We start from the raw sequence: 18,947 nt of genomic DNA, 5'->3' as shown, positions 1-18,947 counted from the left end.
AATTTAATGTAGTTTATTAAAAAAATCGATTATTATGTTTATTTATATATACATTTAATAATTAATTAATTAATTCCTAATTCTTATTTTTTTCGTAGACTAAAGTTGGTACTCCTACAATCCGCCATATTGACGTTTCTTGTGGCAGAAGAAGCGTCATTTTCCGTCTCCGATAACATTTTTGTCGTTTTTACGCCCCACAAATCTTTATAAAGGACCGCGTTCCTGTTGATTTTCACTCGATAGGCGAGATTACGAAACAGCGATAACGACAAATGTTATCAAGCAGTTTCAATGAAAGAAGCGTCACCACCCGTATCAGCAATGGCAACACCGACCAACAGCAGTGGAAATCTTGTAGATGAATTTGAAGAAGCCTTTCAAGTAAGTACATCTTTAAAAATACTCTTGTTTAATAAAAATAATTTTTTGTTTTAATTATTTAGCATTGCTTAAATGTCCTGACGAAAGAAGAAGCCGTTCAAAGTACGGATAAGGAGGAGATTCGGGTTGAAGTTGAGCAAACCACGCATAGATTCATCGATTTAGCACGACAAATGGAAGCGTTTTTCTTACAAAAACGTTTTCTTTTATCCGTTCTAAAGCCAGAGATGATTGTAAAAGAAGATGTGAGCGAATTGAGGTTAGAATTGGCGAGAAAAGAAGAATTTCTTAAACGGCATTATGAAAAAATCGCTATTTGGCAGAATTTATTGGCTGATTTGCAAAGCTTTTCAAAAAGTCCTGCTCAAGGATCTTCAACACCCGGTTTAGTTAACAACGGAGGTTCTGTTCCACCATCCCCGATTCCAAACATTCCTGGAAATCAAACGCCTAATTCGATGGCTGGGATGCAAAATTTGATGCAACAACAACTTCAACAGCAACAACAGCAGCTCCAACAACAACAGCAATTACAACAAATGCAACAACAACAACAGCAGATGCAACAATTTCAACAGATGCAGGTAGATCGGCGATGAAACACGAATTTATTATATTTTTTGGGGAACTTTTATTCTGTTATTATTTTTAAGTTATTTTAAAAAACGTTTTTATTTACGTTTTTTATTTTTTCTCAGGGTTATTATTATTTTAAATGATTTAGTAGTAATTATTTGCTCAATTGTGCCTTGTAGGAAACGTTAGAGAAAAAAGAAGGATTATTAACAAGTTTGAATTTAAAAATTTTTGTATTTGGGACGTGTTAAGAGCGTTTTCAAATAAAAAAATGTTTCAAGTACAAATTAAAGGGTGTTTTTATTTATTTTCTTTAAATTTCTTTTTTTATTAGTAGTTTTTTTTTCTTTTTTTATTGTTGTAGGTGCCCCCTGGTATGGGTGGCGCTGTTGGTCCAGGGATGGTTTCACCTCAACAGGCGTTATTCATGCAACAGCAAGGCTTGGGTGGGCCTAGAGGTCCGTTTGCTCAACAAGGACCAGGAGCTGTCCTTCAAGGACCGCTTGCCTATCTTGAAAAAACTACAAGCAACATAGGTATAAATGATTTTTTTTATTTTTTAATAGTTTATGTTATTCTTATATTCTGCTTTAACTCTCGAGCGGGCGCGTGTCATAAATTTTATGACAACAGGTTTATATTAATGAGTATTACGTTATTTTTAATAAAACAAACATTTTGCTAGAGTAAAAATATTTAATATAGGAGAGAGTGGGGCAAGTGAGTCATGTTAAGGTATATACACGCCACAATTTGTAAGGTTTTAATCATAAAACAAAATTATACAACAACAAGTATAAATTTAATTATTAACGAACGTATCTACACAAAAAAAGAAATAAAACAGGCATTTTTTTATAACAAAATATTAAATTAGAAAACATTTATCAAAAAACTCAGTTTCCCCCCAATAAGAGACAAGTGAGACATTATTATAAAGGATTTAAATCGCTTCAGTTTTCATGGACCCAGAAATTACATATCATACTCACTTTATCCAATCTTTGTCATAAGTGTCACCATAAGTTTCATTGCAAAATATGCAACAAACATTTTTGTCATCTTTTGGTGATCCGCAAATGTTTACCAACTCCTTAATCGTTTTGTGTGATGTACTGGATGCACTTTTTTTTTTAATTGCTTTTTTGCACTTTTCAGATTTTTCTTCAATTTTATTATTCTTACTCAGTTTTCTTTACTGATTTTGCTTTGAGAATTGTATTTTTTTCTTCAATTTGATTTTTGTAGGGCGAACTAGTTTGGATCCTTCTACACGTCGCCGTCGTTTCTTCCTTTGCATATTTTTGTCTTTTGAAATTGCTTGAGGAATAGGTGAAACATATGAAACTGGTACATAACTACACAATGGTTTCATTCATGTATTGGAGATTCGACTTTCTGTAATATTTTAGGATCTGGATCACCAGAAGTTGTAGAATGTTGTATGTCTGGTGTTGGAAGAGGGTTTAAATTTTGTTTCTTTAACCTTTCGGCAGGCACGCCTATTTTTATTACACGAGCAGGCGCGTAGTGTACAATGTACACATAGGAAAATTTCTTCTTTTGGGGGAAATTTACATGTTAATTCACAAAAAAAAAACAATACAGAGAATACACGACACTTTATTGTTATATTTTATGTGTTTACAATAACATAATAACATAATGAACAACTAATAAATCAATTATGAGTCAGAGTCTGAATGCATTTCACAAGTCGAGCAAGTTATCATAGTTTTTGAGTGTTTTTTACATATGAATTGCTTACATTTAGAACATTTTTGTGTAGTATTTGTATTTGTACACAATTTACACCTCCCTCGTTTTTTAGATTGAGTTGGTTGTATTTCCGACGACCCGCACTCAGCGCCCATGTAGGATATTTGCAAAAACGCTCGAATATCCTTTGGCAGCGAAATTATTTGAGCTCTCATAATTAGTTGCTCTTTCATTAAAGCAATTGCTAAATTACTTAAGAAAATTCTTCGACGACACTGATTTCCCGTAGAATGTTTTGTAAAATACAATATTTGCGAGTTTATTCCCGCTTTTTATTCCAGCAGCGTAAAAAACAGGGCTAATGGCCATCGTCTAGTGACCCTCGAAATAGAGTATGCAGCGCACATCTTATCAACCGTATCTACTGCTCCTTTTGTTTGATTATAACTTAAAATTATTTCGGGTTTATGAGATTCTTCGTCAACTTCCGGTAAGTCGTGCATCGTTGATAATAATATAACGGCTTTGTTTTTTCTTGGGACATAAGAGACTAATGCAGTATCTTGTTGAAAGCCAAATAAAGATGATTGAGGTTGACGATTTTTATTTGGCAAAAACTCCGGAGGAATTTCACGTTTGTTTTTACGTAATGTTCCGATGAATGTAATTTTTTTTTCTAGAAGATATTTAGCTAAGGTTAAGCTACTATACCAATTGTCCGTCGTTAGATTTCTATCAGAATTTTCAATTGGTGTTATTAACCATTTCACAATGTCGATGGGTGAATTGGAAACTTTATAAATTCCATTTGGTTGTTGCCCACAATAAACTTCAAAGTTGCTGGTATAAAAAGATTTGGCATCGCACATGGCAAACATTTTTATACCGTATTTAGCAGGTTTGCTTGGTATATATTGCACAAAACTACATCTACCTCTAAACGAGTGCAACATTTCGTCAATGGTTACATATTCGCTAAGGTTATAACTGTTTTTACAATTATTGACAAAGGAATCAAGGATTGATCTGATTGGAGCCAACTTATCCGTTTTCTTCCTTTCATTCCTTGTTGATTTATCATCAAAACGAAGACTTCTCAACAGAAATAAAAATCGTTTGGAACCCATTATTGCTCGGAGAATTTGAATGCCGGTGCCATCACTATTCCACAGATCCATCACGTTTACATGAGATCCTTTCTTCGTACCAATCAAGAAAAGAGTTCCAAATAAAGCTAATATTTCGCAAATTGTTGTATTTTGGCAGTCTCGTTCCCTCGAATATGAAATCGTATTACGTTTGGATTCGATGTATTTATTTGTATATCGGACAATATCGTTGATTATGTTTGGAGTATTAATTGCTTGAAATGCACTTATTTCGTCGGTAATGTTCCGTGTTTTTGTTGTAAGTCCAGGGTTGCGTTCACAACGCTTACTCGATTCACCCAGGTTTAACCCTAGTCGTTCATAATGACATCCATGTGGACAACATATATAATAATGGATGTCATTATGAACGACTAGGGTTAAACCTGGGTGAATCGAGTAAGCGTTGTGAACGCAACCCATGTAGAACTTTTACGATATTTTTACCCCTAATTTTCGAAGGTCGCTTATTAGGATTTTTATACCATTTCAATGATTCGTCATCTTGTTGGTTTACCTCAGACTTGCTCGCCGAACTTGTCTTTTTTATTACTTTCGGTTTTCCTCTTCCTAGAAAAAAGTCACCACTACTTGTGTGTGTTTCCTCTGTTTCATTGGCGCTCTGCTCTGAGTCACTATCATGTTCACTTTGCACAATTTCTTCTTCTTCATCGGATATATCGCTATCGTCGATACTTTCCTTAGGTTCCTCTTCCAAAAAATCTAACAAGCCATCTCTCAAATTATCATTTCCTGACATTCTGAATAAAAATAAAGAGATCATTCAGGTAAAAGTTAACTAAAGAAATCCTAAGTTTTCAGCGTTAATTTCGTGTTTTAAAAATAAAGATTTCAAAATATTAACCTACCTTAATTAATTAACAATAACACGAACAGGCGCGTACGTGTATTTTGTACACAAACTCACTTAATCTCACTAATTTATTTTTTTTTGTAATTTCTAAGCCTCTCAAAAAATTTTCAACCGTAGCCTTCAAAAGACAAATTAACTCTAAAGGAATACCTGCTAAAGAAAGGTTTATTTCTCCGGAAATTACGACATTCTACCCCTTAAACACAATTGTGTGTACTTTGTACACAAGCGCGCCCGCCGGAAGGTTAAGAGACCTAAGGTTGATATATTATCTGAATTATCATCAGGTCTAGTGCTACATCCATCTTGACGAATTTCTGATGTTATAGGAGAAGGTATTGTGACACGAAGAACCTCAGCAGCTTCAAAATCGTTTTCTTGAAATACGTCGCGTTATACGGGAAAATACCTGTCTTTTCAAAACCTTTTATAATGTTGCTATTGATTTGATTTCTCCAGATTCATCATAGAAAATTGAATAATTAATAGGCAGGGTGGTTATGATGAAGAATATTAGAATATTATATTCTTCATCATAACCACCCTGCCTTTTAATTATTTTATAATGTTGTTTGGGGTGAAAGCTGTAGTAAAAGCATTTTTGATAATAATGGGCATTTCGTATTTTGTTAGGGTACGTTTACGTTGGAGCTGCGATAAATGATAATAGCGACGATACTAGCAAAGCAAAGATAATGTTGTCATTATTTTATATGCAGGTTTTTATATTTGAGCGACGCGTTGTCACGGCGAATGAGGTGTTCGTATTTTTGATATAACAAACTAATTCGTTATAATGAATGATAATGGGTAGGCTCTAGTGGTAAGTTTACGTAAATATGTTAGCATCGACTGTGAAATAAGTTTAATATAATAAGTACAGTCGGTACGAATAATCGTCGGTAATTCCCAGAAAGGTAAAAATCAATGACGTTCTATTCTCGGAAAGCAACAGTTATTCACGGCTTGATATTTGTAAGCAGTGGCGTATCTTTAAATTTTCCACGTTATTTCTCGAATATTTTTTGCACTTTTGGTGAATATCTCAGAAACTAATTAACAGATTTGCAGTAAGCTTTTATTGTGAAAAATTAAGTTATAAAAAAACGTCAATTTTTTTTTTAAATAAACCATACAAAAAAAGTTTTAGTGGATTAACCGACCTACAGCTCCTAATCCGATAAATTTTGAAAGGCGTCCTCAATAGACGTTTTACTATTAGAAGCTGTAATAATTAAACTTTCTGTTGCCACATCAATTCGAACCTCGTTTTCTAAATAATTATTTTCAACTAACAACATTTTGACAACACTTCAACCAGTCTTTAACAGTAACCAACGAAAATTTTCTTCTGTCAGAGTTTTCACAACGTTTAATTTAAATAATACATTTCTCTTCGCTACTTTGTTTTTAACTTGAGCCCATATCATTTCAATCAGATTTAAATCGGGATGGAAGGGTGGGAGCTTTAAAGCCACATGTCCGTTTTCTTCTAGCAGCCTAGTGAATTTGTAAACAATGTGTTGTTTACGCGTTGGCTTACGCAAATTCGGCGAAAAAGGTATATTTTTACTTAGCAACCAGTCTGCTTTTTTTGAATTACAAGTAGGTGCTTTATGTACTTGTACATTATGATAGGGTGCATTGTCACTTATAGTCTCCGATATTTCTGGTGGTTTTTATGACCCTCAGAAACAGTAGTGGCAGTAATTATCACCCGGAAAAAGTACCTGGACATGATTTATGATAGGTCTTCCTAGGGACGCACTTCTTTTTTATTTTATTTTAAATTCAACAAAATAAAACAGAAATGTAGTAAAGAATATAAATTTACTTATACTTAAATGATTTTACAAAAAAAAAAGCAATTATTAATTTATAATATAAAAATTAAAACATATTTTTTATAATTATCTTAGAATTAGTGTGAAAAGATAATAAATTTTATAATAATAATCATAAATTATTTAAACAAATGTACTTTTTAGATAGATTTAAATAAATTGTTGTATTTTCACACGAAGTAATGATATTTAAGTTTTTAAATATTATATTATTGAAATTTTCGTTAATGTGGACCTGAACAACTCACGCCAGAGTTTGGGGTTCGTAAACTACCTGTATACAACCCCATCTTTGTTCGTTATATGACTGCAATTAAGTCATAAAAACCACCAGAAATATCGGAAACTATACGACCACACATTTTGGTGGAAGATTTGGAATTAGCTTCTCTGTAAGCCACAATTTTGCGAGTTCATGTCGCTATGATAGTCTCCGCCTTTCTAATGTCCAACTATTGGAACTAGTATGACCTACGTGAATATAAGTTTCATCTAAAAAGACAATAGGTCTACCCTGGCTCCTATAATATTTAATTTTATCCAAACAATTCAACCTTAAAGCGCGAAAGAAATATCATTCTTCTCTATTAGCAACCGCCGATTGTCCTTGGTTTTCCTCCACTTAAATCCAAGGTTTTTAATCATTGTCTGCAGGGAAGTACGTTTTCCCGAAAAATCATATTCCGCACTTAATTTTTATTGTAATTGTGTCAGAGTAATGTTTTGTGGAAGTTATAAATTATGTTTCTAATATCCATTTGTTCCCATTCCGGTATGTTGGTTTTCGTGCATATTCTCTTACGTTTTTTAGGAGAACTGATTGTTATATTATCATCACCATTGTTTGAAGTTTGTAAATCGCAATCTTCATGTAAGATTCTCTTTATAGTTGCCAGAGACACTCCTGTAGCACTTACAACACCGTTTTTTAACTCTGTTTAGAAATTACACTGCAATTGCATAAAGCAACTTATGTTACATAAATCAATTGCAATTCACGATAAATAAACGCTCATTTCAAGTGGAAACACCCGCTTGCTATGCCGCCAATGACTTTCGGGGTGTCGGGTGTTATAGATTCCAAGAATCTGACGTAGCGGTTTTCTGAGGAATTGAAAAGTGCCGTTCTATCCGAACTATGGACGTGTTGCGGACTGATCCGTGACAGGTTATCATACGTTCCAACGACCGTCGGACGCATTCATGTACAGTCATGTTCAAGGGAGATGCACACTCAAGGTCACGCGCTGTTGTGAGATCCGACATGCTGCTGGTTAAACGGGCTGAGCCCAACGCCCACGAGCTTCGTGTGCGCACTATTAAGTTCAATTCAGCAGCCATTGATTTTGCCTTATCTTGTGTGAATAGTCCCGTCAAGGAAACGTTTTTCGCTTACATTTCGGTAAACCATTCAATCAATTTTCTTATCCGTTCTGGAAATGCAGGTCCTCTCAACTTTTTATGTGACGTATGTTTACCAGACGCAACGGCATTATCGATACAGTTTTTATTTTTATGATTGTTGATAGCGTTAACTTTGATATAATAAATTTTTCCGCAATTTTAGTTTTTGTCATAGCATTCTTTTCTATTTCTTCCAAAATTTCTAATTTTCGTTTTAAACGAATTGATGTCCTTTTCGAATTCATTTTTTAGGGTAGCAATAATTTATTCGGCAACCCGAATCGTTCGCGAAGCAAGTAAGTCGTAACTCGTCCACTTCCAAAGCTAAACAATATAAACTACAGTTCGAGTCAATATACAGTCGATATATGTATAGAGACAAGTTATTCGCCGAGTTCCAACCGTTACATCTTCGGGGAATACCTCCGCACTGAAGATCGATAACTGCATTACTGTTCGATGAAAAACGTGATAAGTTAGTCCCTTTAGACGCTAGAGATGGAGTATGGTTTAGACTGAGTAGACATGGAAAATTTTCGTGTTCGCAATTACGGTAATACTTAGTTTGCATTGAAATTATATTCTACGGATGAAATAATTGTTCGTAGTTCATTATAATGAAAAAAGTGCCATATAAAATGCGTTGAAGACATTTGTGGCATAATTTTGGTTCGCAATAACGACAATTGCTGATGGTATATTTAGCAATTGTAAATATATAATACATTTCCTTCGTTTCGTTTATTTTCTCTTTCTTCATATTCTTCCAGTATCTTAATTCGCAGTACCTCAGGTTTTGATAGATCGTCTCTGGTTTCAATACGTAAATTTTTGAATTTTTTTAGCAGACTATGTAACATGATTATTGTAATTACGTCTTCGTTAATTTCTAAATTCATTTCTTTTAGTTTGTCTACACTATCAAAGAAATTATTTAAATAATCATTTATATTTTCTCCATCCTTCATTTTCGACAACATCAATTTTTTTAATAGAAATGCCTTTTTAGCAGGTCCGTTTGATTGATGTATTGTTTCTTCCATACTTCATATGATGTTAAATAATGTTTTATTTGTTTTAAGTCTGTCGGGTTCATAGACAGTATTAAGTCTGATCGTGCCGTACTATACTTTATTTCCCATTCCCTTATTTTTTTTATTGATTCATCATTTTCTGGTATTAAAGTTGTTTTTTTAATGGTCCATTTACATACTCCCATGCGTCATTTTTAATTAATATTGCTTCCATTTGTAACTTCAATGATTCTCAATTATTCTTTTTAAGAGTATAAATTTTAAAACTTGTACACATTTTTTTTATTTATTTTAGTTTGACTTCTTTTTAAGATTTGTTTTTATTACTGTTTTATACCTGTTGTACGTATTTCTTCTAATAATAACATAAACGACAAGTTCCATGCTACATTTGTTTGTGAAAACGAATATAAAATATAGTAGTAGATCACTCATGTCCATAAACCATAATGAGAGTTGCTAAGTGGCACACAATTTATCCGCAGTGTCAACTCCATCTTTTTTCGAATTATAATCTATTATTATTACTGGTTTATTTGTAGCTACATTAATTTTTTCGTCATTATGCATCGTGAAGAGGAGAAGAACGGCTCTACTTTTATGTAGTGCATAAGAAATCAACATTTTGTTTGTTGGAAATCCAAATAAGGTCGATTGAACGACTCGACTTTTATTTGATAAGAATTCTGATGAGATTTCTAGCTTGTTCTTTTTTATTGTTCCAGGCAGTATTATTTTCTTTTGTAGTAGATAATCTGTTAGAGTAAGCTAGAGCAACGGATACTACATATGGACCAACTGATTGCTTATCGAAATAAATTTCTAAGTTGAATCTAGAAAAGGTTTTAGGTTCGAACATCTGCTCGAAAAATATTGCACCTTTGAATATATTGAATATTTCCATAAACTCACGAAAAACCGAAAATTGTCATTATGGACCTGTATTTTTCAAAAACGTGCAAACGAGCCGAAACCTTCATATATGACTCAAAACCTATTTATAATACATTTACATCCCTAAATACATCCCAAAATACAGGGTGACTGGTACATAAACGTGAATATTGAAATACGTTGTTCTAGAGCTCATTTGGACTGATTAAGCCAAATATGCCTTATGCAAACCTGAATAGTTTAGGAGTTATTTTAATTTTTTGTTTTTTGTACAAGTTCAGTACATACTCTTACAAATCTTGAAATTTAGAGAGTAATAATAGTTTCTTTGGCAATGTATTGACTTCTCTGGATAGATTACACTCTAATACACATTTTAAGTTGAAAAACGTTTTAAATATTTCGATGCTTTAAAAATGTGAAATATTCGATTTTTAAGTTAATTTTTAAATAATGTGTTCATTTACGGGCGTTTATTTGAAAATTTTGATAATACATTTAGCGTACCAATTATTGTAAAAACTTCTCTGTTTTCTTACATTTCGAATAAGGTATTAAGCACGGCAAAATGTCTTTCTAATTACCCAATAATAAGATAACAAGTTAAACTAAGATTAGAACTAAAACTAGAACTAACACTAGAAACTTTCGGGTTTTGCCGTGCGTCTTTTAATAAAAGGTTTGACGTTTCGGATGCCATGTTGCAACCTTCTTCAGAAACTGGTTCGAAGTGGGACACGTTTCTAGTTTTAGTTCTAATCTTAGTTTAATTCACACCGGCCGTGAAAGCCTTCGTACTTATAAGATAACAAGTGGCGCGAATATAATTTTGACAACTTACCCAAAGTTAATAAAAGTCAAAATCGATTACACCTATTATTTATTGTTGCTTATTGGAACTAAAACATAACGTTAATTTAGACAACCATAAAAAATTAAGCAACTAACATTAAAAAAAAATTAACACAATCATGTGACATAACTTCTATCTCTAACTCAAAAAAACTCAACGCGAAACACAATTGGACCCCCCCCCTGTTGCAATAAGGAACCAACTGGAAAAAAACCTTTCCGTTGGTTTCTTATTCGTAATATGCAAAACGACCTTTTTTAATTCTGAATAAATACTTAACTCATACCTATTAGTAAAAATTATTAGTTGGTTCCTTATTACAAGAGGGCTTCCAATTACAAGTCTGCTTCAAAAACTGCACCTCTATTCCTAATACATGCTCGAGCCCTTTTTCTTATAACCGACCTTGTTATTTTATTTGTAATTGTAGTTCTTAAAACATTTGCTTCATTTTAGATTCTCTCTATTAATTCATCCCTAGTATTGATTTGTGTTGCATACATTCTTTCCTTCATGTGGCCCCACACATAAAAATCTAGGGGCGTCAAATCAGGACTCCTTGCAAGCCATGGAATTGGACCTCCTCTCCAAATCCAGCGGTTAGGAAATAATTCATTTAATCATTTAATTAAATAATACTATTTTCTTAATGAATTTCACATATTTTGTGAATAGTGCGCAGGGCATCCATCATGTTGAAAAACCATGTTATTCCTGTTTTCTAAAGGTACACGGTCCAGCATTTCTATTAAATTATTATGTAAAAAATCACCATACGTTGCGCCATTTAAATGATCGGGAAAAAAATGAGGACCAATCAAATTATTTTCAATGAGTCCCATCCACACATTCACACTAAATTTTCTTTGGCTACTCGTTTCGTTCGTTAGATGAGGATTTTCGTCAGTCCAATAATGTAAATTATGAAGATTTGTTATACCTTCTCTGTTAAACTTCGATTCGTCAGCATTTAAAAGAAACCGGCAAAATTGAATCCTTCGTTCAAGATCGCCGTCTTCAAGTGCCTGGACAGGTTTGTAATGATAAGGATGGTTGTCCATTTGTCGAAGAGTTGACCAGACTTTCCATTGTGATATCCCCAAATTAGCAGCGACGTTTCTTGTATTGGATGTGGGTGCTTCATCGAATGTTTCCAAAATGTCTTCTTCCACATTAAGTCCAGCACGTCCTACACGTTCGGCTTTTCTTAAATTGCCAGTCTCAGCTAGACGTCGATAAGTGTCGCCAAATACACTAATATGAGGAATTCGTCGATTTGGATAGTGTTGCTGATATTCTCGATGAGCGGCTGATGCGTTTCCGTCACAGAAACCGTAAATAAATAGGATGTCGGCATACTCAGCATTTGTAAACGATGACATTTTAACCAAAATTTTATTCAAATAAAAATAAACAATATTAACGAAAAAACTGTCTAAATTCCATGGCTTACTGCCAAAACGTAAAAAAATTGTTTAACCGATGGTTGTTGACCATTGATGAATTGAATTTCAAACGCAGGTGTAATCAATTTTGAATTTTATTCACATTGGGTAGGTTGTCAAAATTGTGCTCGCATCAATTGTTATCTTATTATTGGCTAATTGGAAAGACATTTTGCCATGTTTCATACCTCATTCGAAAGGTAACAAAACAGAGAAGTTTTTACAATAATTTGTATGCTGAATGTATCATAAAATTTTTTAAATAGACGCTCATGAATATACACTTTGTTTGAAAATTAACTTAAAAACCGCATATTTCACTTCCTGTATTTTTAAACCATCGAAATATTTACAGTATTTTTTGACTTTAGATGTGTATTAGGATGTAATCTATCCAGAGAAGTCGATACATTGCCAAAGAAACTATTATTACTCTCTAAATTTCAAGATTTGTAAGAGTATGTACTGAACTTGTACAAAAAGCAAAAAATTGAAATATTTTCTAAATTATTCACTTTTCTATAAGGCATATTTAGCTTTATCAATTACAAGTGAGCTCTAGAACAACGTATTTCAATATTCACGTTTATGTACCAGTCACCTGTATAAATCCGGCCTTATAAATCAGCAATTAATGTGTAAATTTTTTGTCTTTTATACCTTTTTTGCCATAAACACAACGTGAATATACTTTATTTACATTTTTTTTCATCATGTTCAAAATACATGGTGACATAAATACTTTAGCGTTAAATCCTTTCAAATGCATAATATAAGAAGATACATACATTATAAAAACAAAAATTGTCATAAATTTTATGACAGCGCGCCCGCTCGAAGTTTAATTATCATAATTTTGAATATTAATTAAATATAATTAATTAATTAATAAATTAATATTAATTATTGATTAAATTTAGGTATGACGGATGGAAGAAGGTGACGAGGACGCGGGAGGGGGCGTGGTAGAGGACGGGGTAGAGGTAGGGGTCGGGGCCGCGGGGCACTTCCCGAATATGTATCCCCTTAGCTCGCCTCCCGCAGCCCAACATTTACTGGTAACACTCGGATCAACAAAAAAAAAAAAAAATACCGCGGTCAATCCATTCAGCTCAGCACCCATATTTCAAAATATTTCTACGTCTAATTTTAAGGCTTTAGTACTTTTATTGGGATTCAATTACAAAGCTAAAATGAATCAATTTTTAATAATTGGAACTTAATAAACAACATGATTAAATGTAAATAAAAGGAATTATCGAATTAATATAAAAAACAATTAAATAAATAAAGGGTGCAGTACTAAAGCTTTAAAAACATCCATTATTTCTATTTAATGAGAAGAGAAAACAAGAAACTGATGTAAATGTTGTCATGTGATTCTTATTAATCAAAGTATTAATTATTGTAGTATTTTCTTTTGGTTAGTTTTTTTTATAAAGTAAACTATGGTGTTGTAAAAATAATTTTGGTTAAATAATAATTAAATTTAAATTTTTTAGGTTATAATCATTTCTTTAGATTGTTTAAATAACAAAGAAGAATTTAACCAAGGTAATTTTTCGGATTACACAGTATTATCGTTATTATTAATTAATTACATTGTTATAATCGAACGAACAGTACCGAATTTCAAAATTGTGATATCAGAAAAGGGATTAAAAGTAAAATAAAATCTTAGCGTAACCAAATATTTCCTACACTATGCAGAGGGTGAGTTTAAAAACTATGCAAAATTTATTTTGCATAATTTTATTACTTCCTCTATGTATACTCTATTATTATTATTATTTTATTAAAGATATTCAACTTTTTTTTGTCTTTCTATTTTGTGATATCTTTATCCCTATGATTTAATCTTATTCAATCATTATACAGGCATCTCATGAAGTTGGATATGAAATAATCTATTACTTCAAGTGGTGAAGTCTCCTTAAGAGCCCACTTTGCTAGGTCGGTTAGTTTCTGAGGGGCTCAGACGACGGACGTTCGGAAGCAAGAAGGCGGAGTTTATTTTCTACTAGGCCCGACCTCTTTTAGATAAAAAACATCAAATATTTTCGTGCTCTAGATGTATTTGTTTACATATTGCGTGAGTAATACGACCATCAGTATTTTAATGTTTTTTTATTTTTCGATATGAATACAATATTAATTTTTTTAACAGAGAAATTATAGAAAGACGAGGACATCTAAGATTGGGGATTTGTAATTCAGTGTAAGGCAAAAATCAATCGTAAATACAATAAACAATTTTGGGGAGTGAAATAATATATTATTTATTTGTTTATAAAATAACATTTATAAATACATTTTATATTGAAGGGGACATATTCGCAATAGATGGAATGTGAAAAGTTTGGTACAAAATTTATCAATTACATCTTTTTTTTTATTATTATGCGCTCGTTTGATATGCAGGTGATTCAGAACAACCGTGTAGGTAATTTTAGTTGAAAACAGAGGTAGCTACAAAGTTGAAATACAAAATTTAATAACTTAATTGTACGTAAACAATCTTATATACTTGTCTCGGTTTCTCTGTTGTGGTATTTTAGGGGCGTATGGCCGATCAGGAAACCAGAGAGCGACCTTAGGTTCTTTTTGCTAAGGCATGAAACTTCTTTTGCGACGGAGTTATCATACTTTTCGCTTGTCTGTGTCCTGGAAGTGTTTTCCAGCATAAGGCTATCTTTGGGGTCTCTCATGTACCAGGCTCCTCTTTTCAGTTGAGGCTCACCCTTCATCCAATCATCCCCGCTTCTAAACATGACTATATGGCTAGTCGAAATTATGTTCTGTCGATATATGAAACGTTTTAATTTCAATCATGTGGTTTACACATGGGTCCTGAGGATTTCGAAATGTCCTGTAGGGTTACCTGCATGATCTTGAGTGAAGAAGATGTTTTTAGTGATAAGGCGCTTAAAGCTGCTTCCTTTTGTATATACAGATGAGGTGGTGTGATCTCATTGTACCTGTTAATAAACAATAATAAATAAAACAACCCTGAAAATGGGAAAATCTTCAGGAAATTTTAATTATCTTTCTATTGGATAATATACAGTTCGCGTCATAAGTAAGCCCTTACATGGTCTAATTTGAAGATGGTTCGAGATATCGTCATGAGCCATACATATCGATTTTTATTTTTTATTAGCCCAAATATTTTTGCATGAAAAATTAATTATTTATCAGTTTTAGTTTTTCCGGAAAATGGGTCTATTGAAATTGAAAAAAAATATATTTAATATTTGAAACATAGTTTTCCAAAAAGTACGATCCCTGTATATCTGAAACGTAAAAAAAATTATAATAAACAATTTATTTATTATTAATCAATAAAAAACGAAATTCGAGGAGTTCCCAAACTTGTCTTTTCTACGTAATTTTTACCAGTTCTACTTCGAAGCCTTTGGATGTCCAACATACAAAATAACATTTTTCGCGGTCTGCTATTTCAAGTTGACCCTGTACTTGATAATAATAATTATGCTTTCGATGCAACTGAAAATTTCCGCTATCATTTATGAAAGCAAATGTAATTTATTTTGGTTTATTGCTTCGAATGGATGTAAATTTTTTGAATTTGCTGGACACTTCACCTCTACAATGGCGTCTTCGTTTTCAACTACTCCATCTGGACTTGCAGCTCAGAATCCATACTCCTTGTGGATGAATAGCCCGCAAGAGTTTACTGACAAGTTATATTTCTTTTCGAATTCTTTTACTGCAAGCCATTCATGGTCTTGGCCATATTTAGTGGTATTGTTTCCAGCAAATTTCGAATACAAGATGGATTTTACTTTATTTATGCAAGATGTACCATTTCTCATCTTACACACTTCACCACACCTCGATGCAGTTAGGCGCAAAGACCTTTCCTGGATCCAGTTGTGATTGGTACTTTGGCCTCTGCTAAGAATTTCGATTTTATTTCTATTGATACATCCATCCTGTAAGTTTGCAATAAATTCTTCTTTCTTTCTTTTGTAGTCTTCGTTTGAAATGTCACTTGTAACCAAATTGCTATCACTATCTACAGCACCATAATCCTGATCGGCTCTCGCTACTTTTTTCGTTCGATGACGACGTTTTCGATTTTGCTGTAATTGTCGTTGTCGAAGAATTCTTGATCGATGTTTTTGAATCAGAATCGAGCTTTCTTCTCTATGTGAAAGCGATCGGTACATTGTATCGTAATACGATTCTTGCGAATTGAACGATAGTGCAGAAGCTTCACATCTCGTTTGATAAGACCCTCTTCTAGAAAAATTTATCCGTTTCCCTCCAATGAATTTGCATACGATGCTATTATAATGTTCTGCTCGATTAGTGTTCATATTCAATAACAAACTGCTAACATTTTATATTAATCGGTTTAAGCAAATCATTATATCGTCGTATAAACCGCAATTCTTCATATCCGGTACTAAATTTCTTTCTTCCTCCGTGTTCTTACATTCAAAATACCCAATTTCCCTACATTTTGAATGTTCTCCAAATACATGCGAAGGGCAATTTGAAATGTCTTCACTTAAAAGTTTCATTTTTTCTTCAAACGTTATGTTTTCGTTTATTCTATGGCGTACTGCTTTGGTTATGCAAATTCGCATTCGAAGCGATTTCTCTCGAAGTTGATTTCGCAGGAAAGGTGACACTTGAATATTTTTTGAATTGCTTCGCTTCCGTACTAAAAAATCATTTATATTAGTGTTTATACAAAGTTAAGAAAAAATTCATAACTCTGTTAGTATGTATTATTTGTTTAAGTAGCACATTGGCAGTTAGTTAACAGACATGAACAATTGAAAAACAATAATATAATTCAATTGAATTGACACACTTAATTTTTGTCAATATGTTAAAGGTTCTCATTGTGTCAATTCAATCTATTTTTTTCCCCGATTTATTAACCATAGATTATCATGTCATACCAAAATTAATCGGTGCAGAAGAAATTTGAAAAATTATTAAATTATTATTATAAATATAAGTATTATTAAATTTATGGTGAACAAAGTTATCAATTTTCACGTTGTATGATTGGGAAGAAGTTATATTATACAGATTTACACAATAATAATTATGAAATTAATTGTATTGATGTTTCCACTATCTTCAATCAAAATTTTAATACTACTAATTTTCAAACATTATTACAAAAAGGCTGTTGCTTACATGCTATATCCCGCAGCTTTGTTGAGAAGTTTCGTAGCAGATGATTTCGGCATTCAACCTTTTGCACTAACAAGTTACCGTATGGTTTCGATATTAATAATTTTTTATATATGCTACTGTCGCCATCACCTACTAATTTATTATAAATTAAATTATGCATAGTCAAACTACTTTTAAATCCTTCGGCAATAATGTCTGCTTCCATGGATGTTGATGTACCAGAATAATTTTTAAAACACTTATGCGGTTTAGCGTCTTGACTTTGTTCTTTAGCTTGGGCACAGATACAGCAATATTTATTTTTAACACATATATAATACTTTTCCTGTTTTTTGGCCTATGATACAACCCTGAAAACATACTAATTATGACAGTATTCTTGTGGAATATAATATGTATAGGGTGATTTAGACTACTTGTACAGACTAGTTTATTTGAAAACTTGGCTACACAGCTGTCACCAGTTTAATAATGAAATGGTTCTTAAAAAATTATAATAAACGTATTTTTATTTCTCGATAATTTTTTGTTTAAACTATTTAATTAGATCCTTTTAAAAAAAATTTAATATACGGGTGGCTTGAATCACCTTGTACACACAACTATTTGCAGTACAACTTCGGACGATGCGTCGTAATTGACATTGTATGAGCGTTTACTCCAGGCACCATCCGCAATTACGGTTATCATTGGAATTCCGTCTTTGTTTACTTCTCCTGAAGCTTTGGCTAAATTACATTCTTCTTCACCTGCGTACTTCATAGACTGCCATGCTTCATCCCTGATTTTATCACTTACCGTTTCTTGATGTTTTTGGAATGTTTTTGTTGACATAAATGGTATATCCATACATAACAATAATTGTTCTGTCTGTGTATATCCGGTACCGACAGATATACTTCCAAAAACAGCAGCAGAGTTTATGTCAATAGACTCTTTGCTTTCTTCTGTGTAAAGCTCCTTTTTTATCCCGCACATAGTACATTGTAAAAGAAATGAGCTCCAAAGCCCTTCCCTTGACTCCTTTATAAATTTCATGTTAGTTATGTTGCAGTTAAAAGGTTCATGATTATTCCCGACTGTTAGTATTTGGTCTAATAAACTTTTTATGTCAAATATTCGACGACCGTATAATTTTGCATCATTTATATTATGTGTCTCATCACCGCATGGTATCGTTTCAAATAATGTATTGTTCTCGTCTGTGTTGGTATAACTAATATAAACATTTTCAAAACAATTTTTACTGTTGATTTATTCTTTTTAAATTAAATTAATAAAAATTAAATTACCTTTCAGATGGAACACATTTTTCAATTGAATTTTCTGTCGTCCGGCTCGCACTATAAAAATGGGATTTTAGATTTTATAAAAATATATATCGTAAATTATTACGGTCTATTACTCCTTTTTCGAGAACGTCTTCGAGTACTAAGTGATAGGTTTTTGCGACAACCATCTTTCACTTTCTGGGTGTACTTACCCATTGTTTATAAAACTTTACATAAACTAAAGTAACACTAAAGTAAACGAGAAAATAACAATAAACTATAAACAGTAAACTATAAACCCAAAAATTTAGTTAAATTAC

At 32.5% G+C, this 18,947-nt stretch overlaps 2 protein-coding genes across 2 annotated transcripts; one reads left to right on the top strand and one right to left on the bottom strand.

Moving 5' to 3' along the window:
- The first annotated feature begins 99 nt into the window (after positions 1-99).
- On the top strand, positions 100-13,988 carry LOC111418918 (mediator complex subunit 28). Its single transcript, XM_071194799.1, has 4 exons — positions 100-384; positions 447-968; positions 1,325-1,496; positions 13,096-13,988. Exons 1-4 carry the CDS (start codon positions 295-297, stop codon positions 13,116-13,118), a joined length of 807 nt encoding a protein of 268 aa, XP_071050900.1. The 5' UTR covers positions 100-294; the 3' UTR covers positions 13,119-13,988.
- On the bottom strand, positions 3,012-4,948 carry LOC139429291 (piggyBac transposable element-derived protein 4-like). The gene is made up of 2 exons (XM_071194955.1): positions 4,697-4,948; positions 3,012-4,588 (listed from the first exon to the last, which is right to left on the bottom strand). Exon 2 carries the CDS (start codon positions 4,248-4,250, stop codon positions 3,012-3,014), a length of 1,239 nt encoding a protein of 412 aa, XP_071051056.1. The 5' UTR covers positions 4,251-4,588; positions 4,697-4,948.
- Positions 13,989-18,947: the final 4,959 nt, after the last annotated feature.

This window comes from Onthophagus taurus, chromosome 3, assembly GCF_036711975.1.
Source record: "Onthophagus taurus isolate NC chromosome 3, IU_Otau_3.0, whole genome shotgun sequence".
Lineage (NCBI taxonomy): Eukaryota > Metazoa > Arthropoda > Insecta > Coleoptera > Scarabaeidae > Onthophagus > Onthophagus taurus.
This window is presented reverse-complemented; position numbering and strand designations above follow the sequence as displayed.

Coding starts and splice junctions, on each gene's coding strand:
- LOC111418918 (XM_071194799.1), top strand. CDS start 295: ATGAAAGAAGCGTCACCACCCGTATCAGCAATGGCAACACCGACCAAC. Junction 385..446: donor AATTTGAAGAAGCCTTTCAA/GTAAGTACATCT, acceptor TTAATTATTTAG/CATTGCTTAAATGTCCTGAC. Junction 969..1,324: donor AACAATTTCAACAGATGCAG/GTAGATCGGCGA, acceptor TTATTGTTGTAG/GTGCCCCCTGGTATGGGTGG.
- LOC139429291 (XM_071194955.1), bottom strand. CDS start 4,250: ATGGGTTGCGTTCACAACGCTTACTCGATTCACCCAGGTTTAACCCTA.